The sequence below is a fragment of the Octodon degus genome, unplaced genomic scaffold, assembly GCF_000260255.1.
Source record: "Octodon degus isolate 3935 unplaced genomic scaffold, OctDeg1.0 scaffold00011, whole genome shotgun sequence".
Taxonomy (NCBI): Eukaryota; Metazoa; Chordata; class Mammalia; order Rodentia; family Octodontidae; genus Octodon; species Octodon degus.
This window is the reverse complement of record NW_004524587.1, coordinates 15,020,058-15,043,450: the sequence shown is the minus strand read 5'-3', so window position 1 is coordinate 15,043,450 and position 23,393 is coordinate 15,020,058. Positions and strand designations below refer to the sequence as shown.

Genomic DNA, 23,393 nt, shown 5'->3' with positions numbered 1-23,393 from the left:
GCAGCCACGGTATTTCCTGACTTATCTATCTAGGCAGTGGCAATTTGGGATTAGGGAAACATTCACTTCACATCTCCAGCAGAGTTCATTAGAGGGCAGTGGGGAAGAGCTCTCACCCTTCCTTAGATCACCAGCTATGCTGATCATCTCACAGGACACTTGGGGAACTTGTTACCTCCAACCTCCGTCCTTGTATTTTTTTTAAGGAGGGTTATTTTATTTTTTATTTTTTCTCCATAATTTTATTGAGAAACAAATAACAATGAGACAGTTTCAAATCAAATTGTTAGGACAGTTTCAATAATTAACACATTGCATACTCTCTTCCTAGTGGTTATTTGCTGTACAAGATGCAGACATGATATCCTATTTACAAACACTATTAGAACAAATCACTCTATTCATTAAGAGAATGTAACTATATATCTATCCTAACCATTTTGAATACACAGATACAAAATGGACATTCATCTGTATCCCCTTTTTTGTTTAGTTCTGTCATTTGAATATTATAGGTATGTGAACTCAGCAAAATATTCCAGAAGAGTCCAGTAGTCCATAATAGTATTGGGTCTTCCGCTTCACTGGCAATGTCAGAAATTGTTGACCTAAGTCCCCTACAGCTCAACCTAACAGCATGGTTTTACTTCTTATACTTTGTTTTTATACTTTTCTGTTAGATGGTTAAGACCAAGATAAAGCAAGACCTATGCAACAAGAGTTGTAGCTTTTGGATCTGATAAGGTCAGTGAAATCCCCTCAGGATTTATCCTGAGATCCTGTACCTCAGATTGTAGATGCTTTGTCAGTATCAGCCATGTGGATGAGTCACGGCCATTGCTTGGCTAATTTGCTCTCTGTGAAAGCCTGAGAGAATGTTTTCTCTCCATGTGACTCTCCTTAGGCACACTCTACATCATTGATCACTTTCCTCTTTGGCCCCATAATCAAAGAGGGTTATTTTATGAGACAGGGTCTCATTAAACCCAGGCTGGCCTCAGACTCATGGCACTCTTCCTGCCTCAGCCTCCTGAGTGCTGAGATTATAGGCATGTACCACCACAGCCATCTCCTTCCTTTTGGGGGGATGATAGTGGGTACTGGGAATCAAATTCAGGCCCTTGCCCTTGCCAGGTAAGCACTGTGCTGCTAAGCTGTATCCCCAGTCCTGTTTTTTTTTTTTTTTTTTTTTTTTTTTTTTTTTTTTTTTAGGAAAGGGTCTACAGGGTATTCAGGGTCTCACTACTAGATCGGACTCATAGTGATCCACCTGTTTACAGCTTCCCATGAACTGGGATTATAGGCATGCACCACCATGCCCAGTCTCAATTGCTGTCTCAGCACACCCCGGGGGCAGGGCTGGCATGGCAGGCCCAGGAATTGAACCCCTGACCTCTGTGCCTGCTTGCAGTCACTTTAATCCACTGAGCTATTTGACCAGCTGCCCAGCCTTGTTTTGTTGTTGATGATTTTTTTAAAAACAGTAGCTGAGTTTATCTGAAAAAGTAAGTGAAGAGTAAGGGAGAAACTGGCTCTGCAGAGCAAATTTGGGCAGAGTAAAAGGGGAAAAAGCAAGACAAAAGTACACCGTGGAGGCCACGGGGTGGGCTGTTGTGAGGAAGTCACCATGGCCTTGTATTGTGAGTGCAGCGGAAGTGAGAGCAGGCAGGACTGGCTGTCCTTGGAAACAATCCTAGTTCCTTGTTCTATGAGAGGTCTGGAGGCCAGCTGAAGATGGAAAGCACAGTTAGAAGAGAAGGTGACTGTGGAGTCCAGCTCAGTGTTCTGTCCTTCTCGCTGCTTTCCAGTCTCTGATACCATGCCAGGGAGTTTCAGTGCCCCTTCATAGCCAGGACATCACAAAAGAATAGGCTCTAAAATAACTCTGTGCCAAGTGAGTGTCTACTGCTAGAATCTGCTTGCCTTCTGGGAGACTGTTGTGCTTCTGCCACCTCTTCCCAGGGAACTCCTAAGGCACTGAGTGCCAAGCTGGGCCCTCTGTAGCACGTGGGATGGGAAAGGGTAGGTGACCTGGCCAGCCTGTCCCCACCCCTGCCCAACCCCCACCCCTCACCCCTGGAAAGAACAATCACCAATGAAGCGGAATTCGCTGCACTCGCACTCAATCAAGGCCACGGTCTCAGCCAGCCACAGCAGGTTGTCCTCAGTCACCAGGCTTGGATACTTCGCTACCATGTCTAGAGGCAGGAAGCAGTAGTGCACTTCCTCTTCTGTGTCCAACAGTGGTGTGTCCATGAGCCCCAAAGGGGCCTTATCATGTAGGCCTGGAGGAGAACATATGGGACATGTTACAACCTTCCCATGGCCAGGGCTTCTACAGGATCCAGGGGCCCCAGAGGAAGCTGGAGAGACCGCTGAGGAGATGTCCCTACCACTGAACTCCTCACTCTCTCTTTTCAGATGTAGTCCTAAGGTTCAGAACGAAGGTAATGTAGAATGGGGAGAAGTGGTTTTTTGTTGTTGTTGTTTGTTTGTTTAGAGAATGAAGGGCAATGGAATGAGATTTTATGTACCCAAATTGTTTATTTCAGTTGTTTTTTTCTTTTCATTCTTTCTTTTTTTTTTTTTTTCAAATACCAGGGATTGAACTCAGGACCCTGCACTTGCCAGACAAGTGCTTATTCTACTGAGCTATCTCCTCAGCCCTATCTCTTCAGTTCTAACTGATCAAATAAATCACTGTGAACTACATGCTGTAGACTTTCCTGTAAGCTCAAAATCCATCAATAATCATGAATGTCTTATTCTAGTGTCTCAGATAGGCCAATCTATGCTGCAAAGCCCTTATTAGACAGTAATCATTAGGGGTCATTCCTTGTTTGATGGTTGAATGCAATTTGGAAGAATAGTGGCATTCCTTGGCATCTAGCAGGGGGTGGAAAACAGTCCAGCCTTTCCTAAGTGAAACCAGTATACAGAAGAGTGAGGCTGGGGGAGGAGGTTGAGTTCCAGTGGACAAGTATACGTGGAGAAGGTATGTGGCAGGGTCCTAGGTAAGGGGGATGACACAGAAATGGAGAAATCATCCAGAACTAGTCTGGTAATGAAGTGATCAGATGGAAGCCACTAGTGTTAGGATGAGGAGAAGGGAAGTCGGTATGGGCTTCAAAGGGGCCAGTCTATCCCTGATTGTACCTGTGAAGGCTGGGCTTTTTATGGGAAACTCAGAGGGCTTGCTGATACACTTCCATGTTCGCCAGTAGTTCAAAGATGCTCTCTCAGCAACAGGTATGTCTGCAGGACGCACACGAAGGTGGTGTTTCCCTTCCTTCAGATTATCTAGAGTCTGTGAGATAAAGGATATTACTGTCTTGAAAATCTGAACATCGTAACTATATACCAACTCTAGAGTAAATACCAGGAAAAGCACTAATCACTTCAGTATGTTAAAATAAATTGAATCAATCACAAAAAAGTAAGAATTTTGGGCCATAAAATAATATGCTAAAAGGGTCACCGTGACTTTGAGGCCAACTTGAGCTATAAAGTTCAAGACCAGCCTGAACTGCATCATGAAACCCTGTCCAAAAAAGACAATAAATAAATAAATAACATGCCAAAATCCTAATTGAAAATAACATTTAAAATCCTCATAACTATTTTGCTTTTGCTTTTTAAAAATGTACTTGGTACAGGGTCTCACTATGCAGCTCGGACTCGCAGTGGACCTCCTAGTTTCAGCCTTCCAGTGCTAGGATTACAGGTGTGCACCACCACGCCCGGTCTCCTTGGCTGGCTCAGCATGCCCAGGGGTGGGGCCAGCACAGCCTGTGGTGCCACGGATGGAACCCAGCTCCCTGCACTTGCCTAAACAGGTGCTTGGTCTGCTGAGCCATCTCACCAGCTCTGCTTGTGATCTTTGAAACATTTCTATATTAATATTTTATGCTAAGTACTATAATTTATTTTGTACAGCCTACAGAGTACTTTATATTTAATAATTGCTATTAGTATAAATACATATGGTACAAATAGATTTGATATTTTCTGTTACTATTTCAAAGTACAACAATCCACTGAGCATAATGGTGCATGCCTGTGCTACCACTTGGGAGGCTGAGGCAGGAGGATTGCTATGAGTTTGCAACCAGCTTGGGCTATAAAGTGAGTTCAAGGCCATCTCTAACTGCACAATGAGACCCTGTCTCAAAAAGAAAAAAAAATTCAACAATCCTTTTTTTCCCTTGGTACATGTTAAATACACATAATGATAAATTTCATCGTAAGAATTTTATTTCCCCTCCTTTCCCTTTGATCCCTCTTGCCCTCATTTACAGAAGATTTGTTTCCATTTGTTTCTCCTTTTTTTTCTAGTTTCTTCCTCCCCCACCCTTATATCCCCTTCTTGTTTGAACATTTTCTTCCCATTTTCCAAAGTCTATTATACATTTTGGTCCTTATTTACACTTATGGTTTCTCACACCAGAGAAACAATGCAGTATTTAAACATGCATGGGCTGGGGAGATAGCTCAGTAGAATAAGCACTTGTCTGCCAAGCACAAGGTCCTGAGTTCAATCCCTGGCTCCACCAAAATAAATAAATAAATAAATAAATAAATAAATAAATAAATAAATAAATATGTGCATCCATGGGCAGAGGAGATAGCTCAGCAGTCTAAGAGCCTGCCTGGCAAAACTTCTACTAATTCTATCATCCAGCACATTTAATGTTTCTGTTTTAAAATTTATATCTTTGATCCATTATATTTTAGTTTCATGGTAAAAAAAAATGTGGGTCTAATTTTAATTTGCTTCTCTTAAATGACCAGTCACCTTGAACATTTCTTCATATATTTACTTGTCATTTTTACTTCTTCATCTGAGAAGTGTCTGTTCACCTTCAGATGCCCATTTTGGGGCTGGGTCTTTAAATTTGAGAGTTCTGGGTTTTTTTAGTTCTTTACATATCTAGATATGAATTCTTTGTCTAAGGAACAGATGGCAAAAAAAAATTTCCCACTCTGTGGGCTGTCTCTTCACTCTGTTGATGGTTTCTTTTGCTGTGCAAAAGTTCTTTAATACGATGAGATCCCAATATTGATTCTTTATAATAGTTCCTGTGCAATCAGGGTTCTGTTCATAAAGTCTTTGCCAATATCTTCAAGAGTTCTACTAATTCTATCATCCAGCACATTTAATGTTTCTGTTTTAAAATTTATATCTTTGATCCATTATATTTTAGTTTAGTGCATGGTAAAAAAAATGTGGGTCTAATTTTAATCTTTGGCATATGGAAAGCCAGTTTTTCCAGCACCATTTATTAAACAGGCAATCTTTCTTCCAGGGAAGGTGTTTGGCTCCTTTGTCAAAGATGAGGTGGCTGAATATGTTTGGGGTTGTGTCTGCATCTTCTAATCTGTTCCAATGATCCTCGGTTTGCTTTTGCTTTTTTGTTGGTACCAAGATTTTTTTTTTAAATCACAGTAGCTTTGCAATATAACTTCAAGTCAAGGATGATGATGTCCTGCCTTGTGTTGCCCGAAATTGCTTTCACTATTCAATGCCTCTTCTGGTGTCACATGAACTTTTAAGATTGTTTTTTCTAATTCTATGAGATATGCTGTTGGCATTTTGGGTAGGATTGTATTAAATCTGTATAATAATTTTGGAAATGTTTCCATTTCCATTATATTTATTTTTCCTACCAAAGAAAAAGGGTTCTTTAATTTTCTGATATCCTGATCTTTGACCTCCTTTTTCAGAGTACTGTAGTTTTCAATATAAAGGTCTTGGCGGGCAAAATGGTGGCCTAGTGGGATGAATATTGGTGCCTAGAAGCAGATTTTAAAGGCAGTTTCTCCCATGTCTTTTTTATATCACCTGACAAGCTTCTTCATGTACTATGACAGCAGTAGCAGCAGTAAAATGGGCATTATCAAAGAGCGCTCTCTTGAAGCATTTATTTCCAATCCAAAATGGAGCTTTATCTCATGTTAGTTGTAAATCTACATATTCTTCTCTTCCAGGTGACTATAATTGCAAAGTAGAGTTGCTTTGATGTCTGATGGCAGGACAATAGTATGCTACCACCCTTCTGTGGACATTCCATATGAACATACAAGACCTGTGCCTCAACCAGATCCTGTCCATAATATTGAAGAAACACATGATCTGGTGCTGAAAACCAGATTAGAAGAAAGTGAAAGTGAATTCCTTGAGCAAGGACCCATGATAGAGCAACTGAGCAAAATGTTCTTCACAATGAAGCATCGTTGGTATCCTCGCGGGCATTATCACAGATGCTGTATGAAACTGAATCCTCCAAAAGACAGATGATATTGAGATTCACGGGAGAATCGAAGAGAAATGTTATCCTGTGCTTAGTTTGCCACTGGAAGAAATACACTAATACTATATGGTAATAGTCAAGTAATAAAATGTCTTTTCATGGGGCTGGTGAGATGGCTCAGTGGTCTAAAGCACCTACTTAGAACAAGCTTAGCAAAGCACAGGGACCACGGTTCAATCCCCCAGCACCACATGCCGGCCAGCCCCGCCCCCTGGTGGGCTGAGCTGGCCACACACACACGCACATAAATAAATAAAAATAATTTAAAAAAATGTCTTTTCACATACTAAAAAAGAAAAAAAAATATATGTCTTTCACTCCCTTTGTTTAACTGATTCCTAGGCATTTTACTTTTTTGGATACTGTGGTGAAAGGCATTGTTTCCCTAATTTTTCTTTAATTCATTGATTCTTTGTATTGTTTTCTTAGTCTCCATTGCATTAATTTCTGCTCCGCTCTTTATAATTTTCTCTCACATGAACTTTGGTCCTGACTTGCTCTTTTTCTAGAATATTGAGGTTCAACATTCATTTGTTTATTTGAGCTCCCTCTCTATTTCTCATATGAGAAATAAATTTCCTCATCAGATTGCTTTCGTTGTGTCCCATAAGTTTCAGTATGTTGTATTGGCACTATCTTATTATAGAAACTATTTAATTTCTTCTGTGCTGTTTGGTTGTTCAGGAGGGTTTTTTTTTTTTTTTTTGGTTTTTTTTTTTTTTTTTTCAGAACCTGGGATTGAATACAGATCCTTGTGTTTGCCAGTCAAGCATTTATCCTACTGAGCCATCTCCCCGGCCCCACAGGAGGGTTTTTAATTTCCATGTGTTTATGAAGTTTTTCTGGTTTCTTTTGCCATTGGTTTTTAATTTCATTGCACTATGGTATGATAATATGCTTGGGATAATTTAAATCCCTTTGCATTTACTTAAGCATATTTTATAAGCTAGTATGTTATTTATATTGGAGGACATCCTGTGCATAGCTGAGAAAAATGTGTATTCTGATGTGGTGCAGTGGAATATCTATAAACATCCAGTAAGTCTGTTTATTGAAATGTTTGGTTAAGTTATGATATTTATTTGTTGACTTGTCTAGTTGCTCTGTTTGTGACAGTGGGGTATTGAGGTCCCCCATTACCTCAGTGTTGTGTTTATTTGATTTTCATGTCTGTTATTATTTGTTTTATATAATTGTTATCTCTTTCTCCTGGACTGTTCCCTTTATAATGATGTAGTGACCTTCTTTGTCACTCTTTTTTTTTTCTTTGTTACTCTTAATAAGTTGCATCACCATGCCCAGCCATGTATAATTACATGTATTGACTCCCCCTTGTCATGTTATTTTCCTCTTGTTCATTCCCTTTCCACACCTCCTCTGGTTGCCTTGCCTGGTGAACTCATTCTGTTGGAGTCCAAAGAGTTGTAGTCCTTATTGTCTCTTTCTAGAATATACTTCAAAACATTTTGGAGTGCCGGTTTGGTGGTCATGAATTTGTTCAGATATTCCTTGTCATTGAAGTATCTTATTTCTTCATGCATTTTGAAAGATAGTTTTACAGGGTATATCAATCTAGGTTGGAGGTTGTTTTCTTTTTTATTTATTTATTTATGTGTGTGTGTGGCCAGCTCAGCCTACCAGGGGGCGGGGCTGGCTGGCATGTGGTGCTGGGGGATTGAACCACGGTCCCTGTGCTTTGCTAAGCTTGTTCCAAGTAGGAGCTTTAGACCACTGAGCCATCTCACCAGCCCCTGGAGGTTGTTTTCTTTTAGGGCTTTAACTCCAAGCTCTCTTTGACTTAGGGTTTGTGTTGAGAAGTCAGCTATGATTCTGATGGGCTTTGCTTTATTTATGATTTGTTTCTTGTCACTAACAATTTTTAATATTCTGTTCTTACGTTGAATTTCTGGAATCTTTTTTTTTTTTTTTTTTTTTGCAGAACCAGGGATTGAACCCAGGCCCTTACACTTGCAGGCAAGCACTTATTCTATTGAGCCATCTCCCAGGCCCCAGATTTCTGGAATCTTGACTATTGATGCCTACGTGTAGATTTTTCTTTAATCATGACTAATATACCTCACTTACCTACATGTCAAATTCTTTTTTCCCTGCTTGGGAAGTTTTCTGCCATTATTTTTGTGAGCAGATTTTTTTTACATCATTTGTGCTATCTCCTTTTTCATTGGCTCTGGTTCAGCCTTATGTTATTCTTCTTTGCATCATCCAGCAGCTGTTGATATTTTGTGTTCCCCTGCCATCTTTAAGACTTCTTTCTTTTCATGATCACTAACTACATCCTGCCTTCTGTATCTGACATTCTGTCCTCACCCTGGCTCATTATGCTACCTATATTTTCAGTATCCTAGATATCTGCTTGAACCTGTTGTATGAATTCCATTTCTTTCTTATGTTGGGTATTCATGGTTTCCATCATTTTCCTAAGCTCCTGTATTTTTTAACCTGTGTCTGAGCTATTTTTTTTTAAATTTGTTACTTGAGATCAATCTCAGGACACTGCATTTGCCAGGCAGGTGCTTATGCTGCTGAGCTATCTCCTTGACTCCCTGTATCTGCTCTAGAGTCACTAAGCATGTCTTAATTATGGTCACCATCTCTCTAGTTATCTGAGAGATTATGTCTGATTTGATTTTTTTCCCTAAAGTTTCATTCATCTGCTTTGTTACTTCTGCTGTTACCAGAGAACAAGTGGGAGGCTTTCAAATTGTTCCACTTCGTTGCTCCCTGGGTTGGCTTGGATGAGTGGGAAGTCTGGGGCTACATCTTGCTTAAGTGTCTTCTCATTTTCTATATTTTTAAGTTTAACTCCTGGGTTGCTTGTAAGTTGCCTATGGTGAGTCATTTTATTGCTAGTATTTAGAATCCTTAGAAAAGACTTTCTCAGACATGTCCTTCAGCTGTATCTGGCTCTTAGGTTTTGAGTCTGTTTCAAAAGCCCACCTCTAAGTACTATTTAGTAGTTGAAACTTAAAATGATTTATTGTCATTTAATGAAGTGACCAAAATGTATTGTGCTCCTTATTGCAAAAAGAAAATCCCACTTCTTCAATTTATTGGGGATGAGAAATTGCGGCCTATTTGACCTCGCCTCTGGTTCTTAGGCACTGACCTATAATATTACTGATGGCCTTTAGGCAGTCTCAGTCTTGGCATACCAAGAAGGGCAACTGATTAAAACAATTATGTCTCCTAGGCTAAAGTAGTACAATCAGCAGTAATAATAGCATCAAATTCAGCCTAAATGACAAACTGTGGCAACTATTAATCTGCAAGCTTTAATCATATGAACTATATTTGTGGTTATATAACAAAATCAAAACAAGCCAGAAAATTGAATGCAGTAAGTAAGCCCTTAATATGCCAATTTTAACCTCAAGCGAGAAGATTTTAAAGGAGTTGAGGGGGCATAGAGAAACAGAAAAAGAGAAAGAGATTAGAAGCAAGGCTGGAAGACAAAGGACAGTTACTCAAATTTTGGGAAACTTATGCAGAAGACAGGAAGGAAAGAGGGATGAAATAAGAACAAGAACAGAATAACAAGAAGAAAATTAGAAGCAATGTTCACATTATAAACACAAGAAGAAACAATTGAGAAAAAAAACAAAGCAAAAACAAACAAGAAAAGGCAAAAAAAGAAGAAACATGTCCATGTCAGGGTGTGTCTGTGCTATAACTAGTAAACAGAGTGGGCAGACAGAACCCGTAGCCACGTTGGTTAATCCCAGCAAGCCAGTCGTAGCCTTCTGGCAGGATGAGGATAATCCAGCCAGCATATTTAGTTCCACTGAGGTCCAGGTTCAGCTGGTTTTTAGCTGTAAAACTAGAACTGATTTGTTCAGCCTGCAACACTGTGTGCGCCTCCTGGGGGCGTGAACCTGGCTCCCTGCCTGTTTGAGTGAGGCTCCTTTACCTCCTGCTGACTTGAACCTGGTTCTGCCTCATCCGGCACTGGGAGCCACTAGATGGAATTCATGCTTTGAATTTTAAACTCAGTTGTCCTTCTCCAAGATGGCTGCTGCCAATTTTCCTCTCCTGGGGGACATCTGAACCTGGTAACTCACCATCTGCCGCAGCCTGCTACATCCACTGTTTTGTTCCACTGCATTTCTGCACAGAGGCTTCTGGGGTTGCCAGTAGTTTCCATGCATCTGCAGGTTTGAGCTGCCCCTTCCATGCAATGAGTCAGGCAGGGCTGGGGAGAAATTGTCCTTACCATCTCCTTCTTCTGCACTAAGCTCTGTCTGTCTGTCTGTCTGTCTGTCTGTCTGTCTCTCTCTCTCTCTCTCTCTCTCTCTCTCTCTCTCTCTCTCTCTCCCCCCACCCCCCCCGAGCTTCAATCCTCATTTCATATCCTTTCTGTGTCCTGGACAGCCATTCCCTCCTTCTCTTCTTCCTCACATTGCTATGTTCCAGCATCTGGATACCAAATCTTGGAAAGGCTATTTCTCTGCTGTTCACCACTCCACCATCTTCCTGGAAGTCTCCCAACAATCCTTTCTGACCTGTTGTAATTGTGATTTGTTCCTGGATCTGTTCATCCTAATCCTGAGAAGTAATGAGACTGAGGGGTAATGAAAATGTCTTATACTGGCAAAGGGTTCCACAGTTTTAAATCACTTTGACACATGTTCAGTCGTTTACCCTAACACAACTCTGTGAGACAGATATGGTGTTTTACTGATGAGACAGTCAAAGTTAGGCTTTGTGATGTGTGCAAGAGGTCTCTCAAGTTGTGAGCATCTTGGCTTGAAGCAGCTGATTGAGTGAGGTTGGAGTGCAGCACCCGACTAGGCCCTGCTAGGGCCCACGGCAGGGGGTGGGCTGGGGGTCTTCATGCTGCTCTTATGTACTAACCAGCTTTTCCTCAACAGTCCCACAGGGAGGCAGAGCATAACATCAAAGTAATTTTTTCTGATCCTACTCTAGAAGAAGATAGTATTTTTCTAATAATTTTTTGGAGACAATAGAGCAAGTGGTCCTTAAAGACGCTATATGATTGAGTCTTTTCTCTAAGCGTGTTTTAATGTTCAGAACAGCTCAGCTTCATCACTAACAAAAAACAAAACAAAAAATCATTCCTTGCTACATAGACACGGTAGCTCTTGGGAATCCAGTGTTGAGAAGCGCTCCCTAGTGGTCTCGGGTAAAAACTGCACCTACATAACCTCAGGGTTCGAAAAAGGAGGTGGACCAGAGTGGGAGCATCTTCCCCACTTTGCCCAGCTGGAGGACTTAGGGGAGGAGTGAAAATTGTCTGGCTCACGGAGAGTGTCATCCTGGGGCACTAAGCAATGGGAGAAACAGTTATCCATGGGGCCCTCGCTCATCCATTTGAGGGATACTCATTGTATATTGACAGGGCCACAGACAGACACTGTGCTTGGACTCAAGGCACTCTCAGCTTGGGAGAAAAGAGAGATCTAGATGTCACCAATTTACATGTTCTGATATAAGACTTGGCATCAGTTGTGAAGTTTCTGGACCTTCAGGGATCCTAGGAACTCTTTCCACAGTACTAGAAATGGATCCCTGCTTTCTGGTCCCTCTTGACATAGGATTGCGCACAGATTTAGATTCCACGTTTAACTGTCAGCTGTCCTGAAGAGGAAAATCAGGCAGAGAAGCGTTTCTTTCTTTCTTTTTTTTTTCAGAGAAGTGTTTCTGAGTGAGTACTTGGCCTTAAGCAAACAGGAATCACCAGCTAGTGATGTAGCCCAGTGACAGACACCTGTCTAGCTTGTGTACAAGGCCCTGGGTTCCACTCCCAGCACCATAAATAAAGAAGAATTACCAAGAGGTATCAGGAAGGTATCTGTTTGAAGACACAACAGATTCCTGATCCATGCTTGTTCAAGCACTCTAACACGAAGGATAACAACTTGGTAGATCTGTGCCAAGAAGTGAGACAAAAGAAAATGCCTAGCAGGGGCAGGATAGCGCAGAGAGGTTTGCAGATAGAACCACTATATGTTTATAGAACCACTTGCCTCTGTGCCTTAGATGTGAACTTGTTAAGGTGCAGAGGTGAATAAGGTGAACCAAGAGCAGTAAACACGAGCCAGAGCCAGAAGGCCCTGGAAACTCTCTGAAGGGCCTGGTTAAGATAAACCACTGAAGGATTTAGAGCAGGGCTGTTAACTTGATTGTCATGCCATTTTCACCCAGTCAACGAGAAATTCATACAATTCCATCTTCTGCCTCTCCACTTTTTCTCCTTTCCCTTCTTCCTTTCATGGTCCTCTGGTCTCCAGGCTTTACTCCAAGTAATCTTTCAAACACATGAAGGAGTCCAAATCACTCCACATATTAAAAAAAAAACAAACTATTGCCTACGCAATCCAGTCCAAACACTACTTGCCACTGTACATAAAGCTTTTTACAGTCAATGGAGGCAACTGGGAATATACAAAAAGCCAGAGGAGTTGAACATGGACAGATTTGAATTTAACTAAATTTAAATTTGGACTCTGTCACTTAAGAGGTATCATTTTTTGCCCAGATTTTTTTCCTTTCTCTCTCTTTTTTTTTTTTTTTTTTTTTTTTTTTTTGCAGAACCAGGGATTGAACTCAGGCCCTTGTGATTGCCAGGGAAGCACTTATTCCACTGAGCCATTTCCCCAGCCTGTGCCCAGGTACTTTTAACCTGAGTCCTTCTACTATTCCCCTGCTCACAGTGCAGACTCTGGTATTATAACTCCTTTTCAGCACATAAGAAATGTGGCCCAAGAAAAGGTAGAAGATTCAGTGTCCTAGGTAAATGGAGACAGTGGGAATGGAGTGCAGAACACCAGAGCCCTAGCTCTTAACCACCGTTTCTCAAAATAGGAAACTTTAAGAAGAGAAGAAATAACCAGGCATTGGTGAGACATCAACCTCAGCTACCCAGGAAGTGTTCAAGGCCAGCCCAAGCAGCTTAGTGAGGCCCTGTCTCAAAATAAAATTTTCAGAAGGAAGGGGTGAGGATTAGCTCAATGGTAGAGTACTTGTTTGTTTGCCTAGCAGGCATGAGGCTTTGGATTCAGTTCCTAGTACAGCAAAAAGACAGAGGGAGGAAGAAGTAGAGAGAGAAAGGGAGGAGACAGACAGCAATACAGACAAAGACAGAAACAGAACTATAAAGACAAATCCACAAAGAATACAATTCCTGCTTTCCAGAGAAGTCATGTTGAATGCTGATCCAAGGCATCAATTTTGTACCAGGTCAGGAACCTCAGCAAGGCTATTTGCTAAATTTTCTCATCCAAACCCAGTTCTGCTTTCTAGAAATACAAGTCCTTTACTGACAGGAAGCCACTTCGGTGCTATAAGAAACCACAGCAAGTGGATGGGCCTAGTGGAATACACCTGTAATCCCAGCATTCAGAGGGCCGAAGCAGAAAGATTACTGTAAATTTGAAGCCAATCTGGGCTTCATAGTGATGAGTTCGAGGCCAGCTCAACCACACAGTGAAACTCTGTGTCAACAAAACAAATAAAACCAGGGCTGGCCTGATAGCTCAGTGGACTAAAGCATCTGCTTGGGCAGAGCGCAGCGGCCGGGGTTCATCCCCGGCTGATTGAAACTGGATGTGGTGGTGCATGCCTGTAATTCTACACTTGGGAGGCTGAAAACAGGATAATCTGATCTACGTAGTGAGACCCTGTATACCCTGAAAAAAAATAAAATAAAATAACCCTAGAACACCAAATAAACAAAAACCAAATGAAGAAGCCACAGAAAGCGAGCATTCCCCAAATCCCTAGTTTATTTATGATCTGTCACACTCCTCTAATAAATATAACTTTCCCAAGACCTCAAGATTTTCCTTGTTTTGTTTTCTGCCCCATTTATATAACCTATAGCAATGCATTTTTGTTGAATGAATAAGTGGATGAAGAACACTCCAGAGAGCTGGACCCTGAACACTCCAGAGAGCTGGATGCCTGAAGTTACCACGAACATATGGTGGTCCTTTATGGGCTGACTCAAAGTCCATTCTCAAGAATCTGCATAAATATTACTTCTAGAAATTTTATTCTTCATATATTAAGACATAGAAATTTATCGGATTTCTTTAGGGAGCTATAGGCCTGCATTCAGACAGCTTATTGCTAGCAAAAGGATGACTGATGTTGCTTTTGGCCTAAAGAGTATGAAAAAACTATCAATTAGAAGCAACCCAAAACTGAAGGTGCAGCGGCACATGTGTATGCTGTCAAAAGATGGCTGACAAATGCACCCTGATGGCAGAGCTTTGGACTTTAACAGGATTTCCAAAGCAGCAGCAGTCCTGGGAGATGCCTTATGCTCTGCTGGGCTGTTGGAAGAATATGATAGTAAAGAGCCTGCGTAGCTTGCAAATCCCCAGCTGCTTTGTAAAGCCAACGAGTTCCAGCACCGCTTTAAGGATCAAGGGAAGCAAGGCCCACTAGAACAAAAGGATGTACAGGACAGCTGTTTTCAACCAAAGAAACAAAAAACACAACTCCCAGCATTTTAAATCTTCCCTTCTCTGTTGACTCCAGAGGTGGGTTCAGCCTTCTTCACTGATCAGCAGATGTTTATTAAACATCTGTAAATGCCAGATACTATGAAAGATGCTAGGAAAGCAAACATGAATATAGTCCAGCAGGAAGAAAGACATATGAATATGTGACTGCTACAGGATTATCATTAAATAACAGCATTGTTATAAGACTAGGGTAGGTTTCTTGTGGGATGCATTTAGGGCAAATCTTAAAAGGGGATGCATTTAGAAAGAGGAAAGAGCAAGTAAAAAGGCACAAGGATGTGTCTGAGTTGGCAAGACTGTGCGTACATGCACGTATGTACATGGCCATGCTTGTGTATGAGGGTGTGTGTGTGTGTTGGGATAAGGGCCAGGAAAAGCATGCAGCTTTCCTGGCCAGCTTGTGGGGGCCAGCTTGTGAAGATCCTGAGGCGAGCTCAAGGGGTTTACACCTGAGTTGCCCACTTATCCATACTCACAGACAAGCTACAGTGTTGGGTCGAATATCTTCTGTTTATGTGTTATCCTTTATAAGATCATTCTAACAAACTGTTTTTACATCATGAATAATAGCCAGTGTGAGACTGCTATTGTACTTTTTCTTAAAAGCACTATTTATGTGATCAACATGAAAACTCCCTGGTTCCTTCAAGTACAAAGAATGCAGGCATATTTGAGTTGTTTGCTGGTGACAGTCTGCTCTTAAATAGAATGATTTAAGGTTCAACCCTAGAAGTCTCTAAAAGGCAATGAAAAAGGAAACTTGGGGCTGCAGGCTGGTGTGGCCCAGTGGTAGAGTACGTTCTTATCACAATAAAGAACATGAGTTCAAACTCTAGCACCAACAATAAGCAAACAAACTACAAATAAAATCAAGTAGAAAGTACTGCTAACATGCTATCTACTATGTCCTCAGTGGGCTTCAATGGGCAAGTAGAAAGAAATCAATAGTCTTCAATGAACCTTGAAGTCTTGTAAGTGACCCTGAAAGGAAATTTCTTTCTCTCTTTCCTTCCTTCCTTCATTCCTTTCTTTTTTGGTGTTTGGTACAGGGTCTACAGGATCTCACTATGTAGATTGGACTCATAGTGATTCTCTTCATTTCAGCCTCCCAAGCGTTGGGATTACAGGCATGCGCCACCACGCCCAGTCTTAATCGCCATCCCAGTGTGCCCCGCCCAAGGGTCAGGGCCGGCGGGCATGCCTGTGATCAAACCCCAGCCCCTGTGCTCTGCCTAAGCAAGTGCTTTAGTCTGCTGAGCTAACTGGCCAGCCCTGTGAAGGGAAATTGCATACTCTGGAAAGGGAGCTGTGATTACCAATCAAAATAATCGCATGTGAAAGGCACAGAACAGTTTACATTTGAGTAAAGAAGACCTTCCTAATTACACAGAAAGTTCTAGGAAGTGACATGATATTAATGTACAGAACTATGAGGACTATTCTATATTTCTCCTATGAACAACATACAATGTTCCAAAGCCTCAAGTTTCACAGATTTAAACATCAGCTTTGATGATACCCAATTTATATTTCATGAACTTTTCCCATGAATTCCAGACATACATCCAGTGATGCTTCAGCATATATACCTGGATATTTATTACCTTTTTATTGTTGCTCAAACTTAACATGTTAAAATGCTAACTCTTGACTTTTTCCCTTTAGACTTGAATATTCCTCAGAATTCATCATTTACATGGTTTCTCAGGACCAAAACAAAGGGGCTTCCCATTCTCTCATATCTTACATCCTCTTCCTCAGCAATCCCCATTTGTTGTACTATCAAGGCATATCCACAATGTGAATGCTCTTCATCCCACTATGACCATCTTGGACCAAGCCATCATTGCCTTTTACCTGGATGCTGCCTGGTCTTCCTGCTTCCTCCCTTGCCCCTGTAGAGTATTGGCCAGGAAACAGAGCACTTTTTCTGTAAAAGGACAGATGCTAAATATTACAGGCTTTCGGCTGGGGAAATAGCTTAGCAGCGTAAGTGCCTCCCTGCAAGCTCAAGGTCCTGAGTTTGATCCCCAATACATATGGCTTTGCTAGCCATTATGGTCTTGTCAAATCAAATAGCTCCGTGTTGTAGCTCAAGAGTATCCATAATAATCAATAAACATGGCTACACTCCAATGAATCTTTATCAATGAACACTAAAATTTGAATTTTACATAATTCTTACATGGCACAATATATTAATTAATTTGTTGTCATGTAAAAACTATTCTTAGCTCATGGCTATACAACAAAAAGGAGGTGGGCTAGATTTGATCCATGGGCTAGTTTGAAGATTCCTGAACTAGTCTCAAGCCAGAACCCACTGATCTTTTTTTCTTCAACTTTATTTCACATACCATAAACTATGAAGTGTAAGTTCATTGGTTTTTAATAATCATTGAGTTGTTCAATTATCACTCTAATCGATTTCAATACCCCAGCAAGAAGCCCTATACCCTTGATAGTCATTGCTCATTCTCATTCTTCTATCCTTCCTAATCTGTACTCCTAGTCCTGAGCAGCTACAAGTCTACTTTTCTTTTACTTTTTTGTCTTTTTGAGACATGCTCTCACCATGAAACTCAGGCTGGCCTTAAGCTAACTTTGCAGCCCAGGCTGGTCTCAAACTCACAACAATTCTCCTGCCTCAGACTCCTGAGTGCTGAGGTTACAGTCATGCACCACCATGCCCAGCTCACCAGTCTACCTTTCATCTCTATAAATTCGCCTATTCTATATATATGATCATTTGTGTCTCTTTTATATAGATAGAACTATATGTGGCTTCTTTCACTGATCATAATATTTTACCATTCTACTCTTCTTTGTAGCACATATCTTTATCTGGTAGTGTGTGGCTATATAGTTCACTCTTGGGTCTCCAGAATTTTGTGTGTAGTTGGTGCTCAATGCATACTGTTACAATTAGAATCAAAAGCCAGGAGTGGTGGCATATACTATATAATCCTAGTGCTCAGGAGAACTGCTTTCAAGGTCAGCCATAGTGAGTTCAAGGCAGCATAAACTACATAAAGAAAGCCTGTCTCAAAAATGAAGCAAAACAAAACAAAAATCAAAATCAAGACAGTAACTACTTCAAGTGATCCTTCTGGAAGCCAAAGCTAGGAGAGGGGGTAAAGGGTGGGGTGTGTGGCACCCCGCAAAACCAATAGACACTGAAACCAAAGGGACATTTTGGAGTGCTTTATTAGCTGAGCTCAACGGCAACATTCTTCTCAGAAAACTGACAAGAATGTGTCCTGAGTCTAAGTGAGGCACAGTTTTTATAGGGAAAAACCACAAGAGTAGGGGAGAAGGAGGCATTTTACAAAGCTTATTTTGAGTTAGTCATGACCAAGGTTTAACTCTTTGTTGCAGTAGATGAGGCTATATTTGGTAAAACCCTACAGGAATATGTCCTTTTTTGGCTTAGGCATTGTTTTTGTTCCGGTAGTCAGAAGAACATCTGATGACAGTTTCACCCATTTTCAGGCATTCTGTTTGTTCTCGTAATCAGAAGGACAGTTTAATTCATTTTGCAGAATGTTGAGAAACATTTCTTTATCTTCTCTTGGAATGCTGAGAAACACTTTCTTATTTGCACGAAGAGTCACATTTTGTGGTTAGAGACAGGTGGGAGTTTACAAAAGAGGTCAAGGTTTTACAAAATGGAAGTTACAAAGCTTGTTACAAAATGGAGTTGATTAAGCCAGCTTACAGCAGGGTGGACTAGTGAAGTGGGAATAGGAGAGATAAAGAGAGGATGGCAGGGCTGGACAGCAGAGCAACAGTGAAAGCCCAGGTGCCCATCTTGTTCTGCCTTTTGGCTCATCCTACTTTCTTTCTTTCTTTTTACTTTTATTTTTGTCTTTTTGAGACAGGGTCTCGCTATGCAGTTCAAGCTGACTTTGAGTTCACTTTGTAGCATGGCCTTGTCTCAAACTCTCAACAATCCCCCTGCTTCAACCTCCTGTGTGCTGGGGTTACAGGCATGTGCCATCACACTTGTCTACACTACTTTTCAGCAGAGCTTACCATGTTACAGATAATCCTGAATAAGATATGCTCTCTGTTGAGTACACATGACCTTTGGTTAGCAAGAAGCAAAATCCTATTTTTATCATTAGGGGCTAAATCTGAGGGACCCTACAAGGAAGAGCACTAACAGTTTACAGCAGGTTAGAGATATATGGTCTAGTATGGTGGCCACTGGTCACATGTGGCTACTCATTCCTTAAATTTATAGTAGTCTGAATCTGAGATGTGATGTGCATATAAAACACATCTCAGATTTTGAAGACTTAAGGAATGTTAAATATGTTAATTTTATTTTTATTTATTTTTATTTATTTGGTACATGGTCTTGCTACACCGCTCAGACTCATAGTGATCCACCTGTCTCAGCCTCCCCAATGCTGTGATTACAGGCGTGCACCATCATGCCCAGTTTCAGTGACTGGCTCGATGTGGGGCTGGCATGGTATGCAGTACTGGGGATCAAACCTGGATCCTTGAGCTTGCCTAAGCAGATGCTTAGATCACCAAGCTATCTCCCCAGCCCAATATGTCAATTTTAACTACTGATTACATACTGAAATAATATTCTGGTTTTTTATTTTTTTATTATTTTTATTGAGAAACAACAATGAGACAGTTTCAAAACCAATTAGTAGGACAGTTTCAATAATTAATAAATTGCATATTGTTGTCTTCATAGTGGTTATCCATAGTACAAAATGCAGACATGATATCCTGTCCAAACACTATTTGTACAAATCTTTCTTCTCATTGAATTAAGAGAAAGTAGTTGTATATTTATCCTAACTATTTTGTATATATAGATACAAAATGGTCCTTTATTTGTATCCCCTTCTTTTGTTTAGTTTTGTCAGAGATGGGTATTCCATTGCCATTTAAATATTGTAGGTGTGTGAATTCAGCAAAATAATTCAATATAGTCCAGTACTCCATAATAGTAGTGGGTTATCCATAGGACTGGCAATGTCACAAGTTGTTAACTTGAGCCTTTCACAGATCAGTGAAATAATATTTTGAAAATATTGGATTAAATAAAATATATTAAAATTAACATCATCTAGTGATTTTTACTTTTTAATAGTATGGCTACTAACATTTTGGCCCTAGCCTTCCAAGGTCAATTAAGACTCAGGACATATGAGAACTTGTACTGTAACTGTCATGTAACTCAGTAGTGTCCCAAATTTTCTGATCAAGGAGATTATGGGGCCAAAGAGGAAAGTGATCGATGATGTAGCATGTGCCTAAGGAGAGTCACATGGAGAGAAAACATTCTCTCAGGCTTTCACAGAGAGCACATTGGCCAAGCAATGGCCGTGACTCATCCACATGGCTGACACTGACAAAGTTCTACAATCTGAGGTACATGATCTCAGGATAAATCCTGAGGGGATTTCACTGACCTTATCAGACCTCAAAGCTACACTCTTGTTGTATAGGTCCTGCTTTACCTTGATCTTAACCATCCAGCAGAAAAGTATAAAAATGAAGTGTAAGAAGTAAAGCCATGGTGTTATATTGAGCTGTGGGTGACTCAGGTCAACAATTTCTGACATTGCCAGTGAAGCGGAAGACCCAATACTATTATGGACTACTGAACTCTTTTGGAATATTTTGCTGAGTTTACACACCTATAATATTTAAATGATGGAACTTAACAAAAAAAGGGGATACCGATGAATGTCCATTTTGTATCTGTGTATTCAAAATGGTTAGGATAGATATATAGTTACATTCTCTTACTGAACAGAGGGATTTGTTCTAATGGTGTTTGTAAGTAGGATATCATGTCTGCATCTTGTACAGCAATTAACCACTAGGAAGAACGTATGCAATGTGTTAATTATTGAAACTGTACTACCAATTTGGTTTGAAACTGTCTCATTGCTATTTGTTTCTCAATAAAATTATGGGAAAAAAAGTATGGCTACTAGAGAAATTTTAAATAACATATGTAAAGGTGGACATGGTGGTGTATTAGGCACCAAGTACTCTGGTGCCTAAGTCAGTAGCATTTCTTTAGGAGTTTGGAGCCAGCCTGGTTGACAAAGTAAGTCTTAGTTTAAAAAAAATTACATATATATTCATTACCTACATGGATCACATTATATTTTTAATGCATCATCCCATTTTCCCTAAAACTCCTAGGAATAATGCATAGAACCCAGAATGTTCTCAACAAATCCTAACCAAATGCACTAAGAGGGGATGCCTAAGAAGGATCTTTAGATTAAGAATTGGCAAGATCCATTTTCTCCAAACAAAATGTTCATTTAGGCAAAGACTTGAATATCTGTATTGGCTTTAAAAGAGAGAAGAGTGTTAGAAATGTGTGAGGCTGTTGATTTGCTTGAGGCTCTGTTGGTTCCCAGCTGTATTTACACTTTGCTTCAGTGAATAAGCACCACTTGAGCTGGTACAGCCCAAATGTTGATTTCTTTGAAAACATTTCCAAAGACTTGTTTCACAGTCTGTTTAAGGGAGGACGATCCCTGTAATCTTTGAAATTCTACTGCTCACAAGTCATGAAATTTTGGAATACAGAAACTTATTGGACTCTCGAGTTACTTCCTCCCACTTAGGATTTGTTCTCCAGATGTACTTCGTTTCATTTTGGAAAGTGAGGACAACAAAAGAGTTAAAGGGCTTAATCAACTGTTTGCATAACTGGTTTAGAATATGAATATATATATATATATATATATATATATATATATGGAATTGAACCCAGGGGGCCTTCACACTGAGGTACATTTCCCAGCCTTTTAATTTGTTATTTTGAGACAGGGTTTTGCTAAATTTCTAAATTTCCCAGTCTGGACTCAAACTTGTGATCCTCCTGCCTCAGCCTCTAAGAGTGCTGGGATTACAGACATGCATCACCACGCCTGGCTAGACTGATATTCTTTAAAATGAGTCATCAAAAAATTGTCTTGATCTCTTTGATCTGCTGCAATGAGCAAGTTATTCCTTGCTTTACCCGGACAAAGTGTTGCCTTGGCATACAGCCATTAGCACTACTGAAATGCCAGGTCACTTAATTGGCTCTGAAGCCACTTACAAGCAATTCTGGCCCTCCATTCCTGAGGCAGTTGAAAAATATTTAAGCTCAGGTAAGAAGCTTGAAAAAGTAAAAGAACAATATATCTTGCACAGAAGTGCGTAAAAGTTTTTTTTTTTATTTCTGAATATATTCTCACTTAAGAGTAAAACAGAGGGGCTGGAGAGATGGCTCAGTGGTCTAGGGCACCTACTTGGAACAGGCTTGGCAAAGCACAGGGACTGCGGTTCGATCCCCAGCACCACATGCCGGCCCGCCCCGCCCCCTGGTGGGCTGAGCTGGCCACACACACACACACAATAAATAAAATGTAATAAATAAAAATAAATAAATATTTAAAAAAAATCTTAAAAAAAAAAAAAGAGTAAAACAGAGAAAAACATTGAATTATTTAAGAAAAAAACAGTGAATTATTTAATAAAGAGCATACACAAACACACTGTGAAATGTTCTCATTCCTCTGTGACCCAGATACACAGGGTCTGTCTCAATTTTTTCCAACTATTGTTGGGGAGACATAATCAGTGATGTAGAAAGCTACATGGAGTTTGTTAAACTAACACTTGTGGAGATGGAGTTAACAGTATCTTGTCCACTCAGTGGGATTAATACGGAGCATGGCCAATGGTCTTCCCAGTCATAATATTTAGTTATTCTGGTTAAAAAATTTCTCATTCAATAAACTACTTAAGATCATTCACAGAAATGGTTTTTGTGGTTTGGAGAAAACTTAGGAAAGAAGGTCATGTTTTAATCATTTATAAGTAAAGGTCCTTAAAGCACTTACAGTAGAAGTCTCTTGAGAAAAAAAAAAAAAGAAAAAAAAAGAAAGAAAGAAATGAAGGCAAAGGAAAGATTCTGAAGTTTGGAGAACTTTTCATTTTGCCAAAAGTGAGTGTTGTGTACCTAAACAAGTACGATGAGAAGATTATTTTATTTTATTTTATTTTATTTTATTTTGAAATGGAGGGGTCTCATTTATGTTGCCCAGGGTGGCCTCAAGCTCCTGTGCTCAGTCATCCTGCTTCAGCCCCCCACCCCCTCAGGCACCTGGGACTACAGATGTACCACAGCATCCAGCAAGAAGTAATATTGATAAATCTTTCAGATTTTAGCAAATTCTACAATTTCTGCAGTTTTCTCTTTTTATAATTCAGTGACCAAAAACAAGAAGCAATTCAAAATAGAATTTTCAAGAGCTAAAGGCATCTTCTCAGTGGACCTTAAATCCCACCCCAGGTCTGTATTAGTTGTGGGAGTAGACAGGACAGTCAAGATGAAATCCTTTCTTAAGAATATATAGGAGCTTAAGACATAGCTCAGGGCTGGTGAGATGGCTCAGTGGTCTAAAGCACCTACTTGGAACAAGCTCAGCAAAGCACAGGGACCGTGGTTCAATCCCCCAGCACCGCATGCCAGCCAGCCCCGCCCCCAGGTGGGCTGAGCTGGCCACACACAAAAATAAATAAATAA

The 23,393-nt window shown here is 40.4% G+C and overlaps 1 protein-coding gene across 1 annotated transcript in view; it reads right to left on the bottom strand.

The window, feature by feature from the left end:
- Positions 1-23,393, bottom strand: part of Kctd19 (potassium channel tetramerization domain containing 19) — a 39,868-nt gene that overhangs the window by 12,495 nt on the left and 3,980 nt on the right. The window contains exons 3-4 of the mRNA XM_023709312.1: positions 3,157-3,307; positions 2,094-2,285 (exon numbers count right to left, since the gene is read on the bottom strand). Of these exons, the coding sequence (XP_023565080.1) occupies positions 2,094-2,285; positions 3,157-3,307 (343 nt within the window). The remainder of the gene's footprint in view (positions 1-2,093; positions 2,286-3,156; positions 3,308-23,393) is intronic.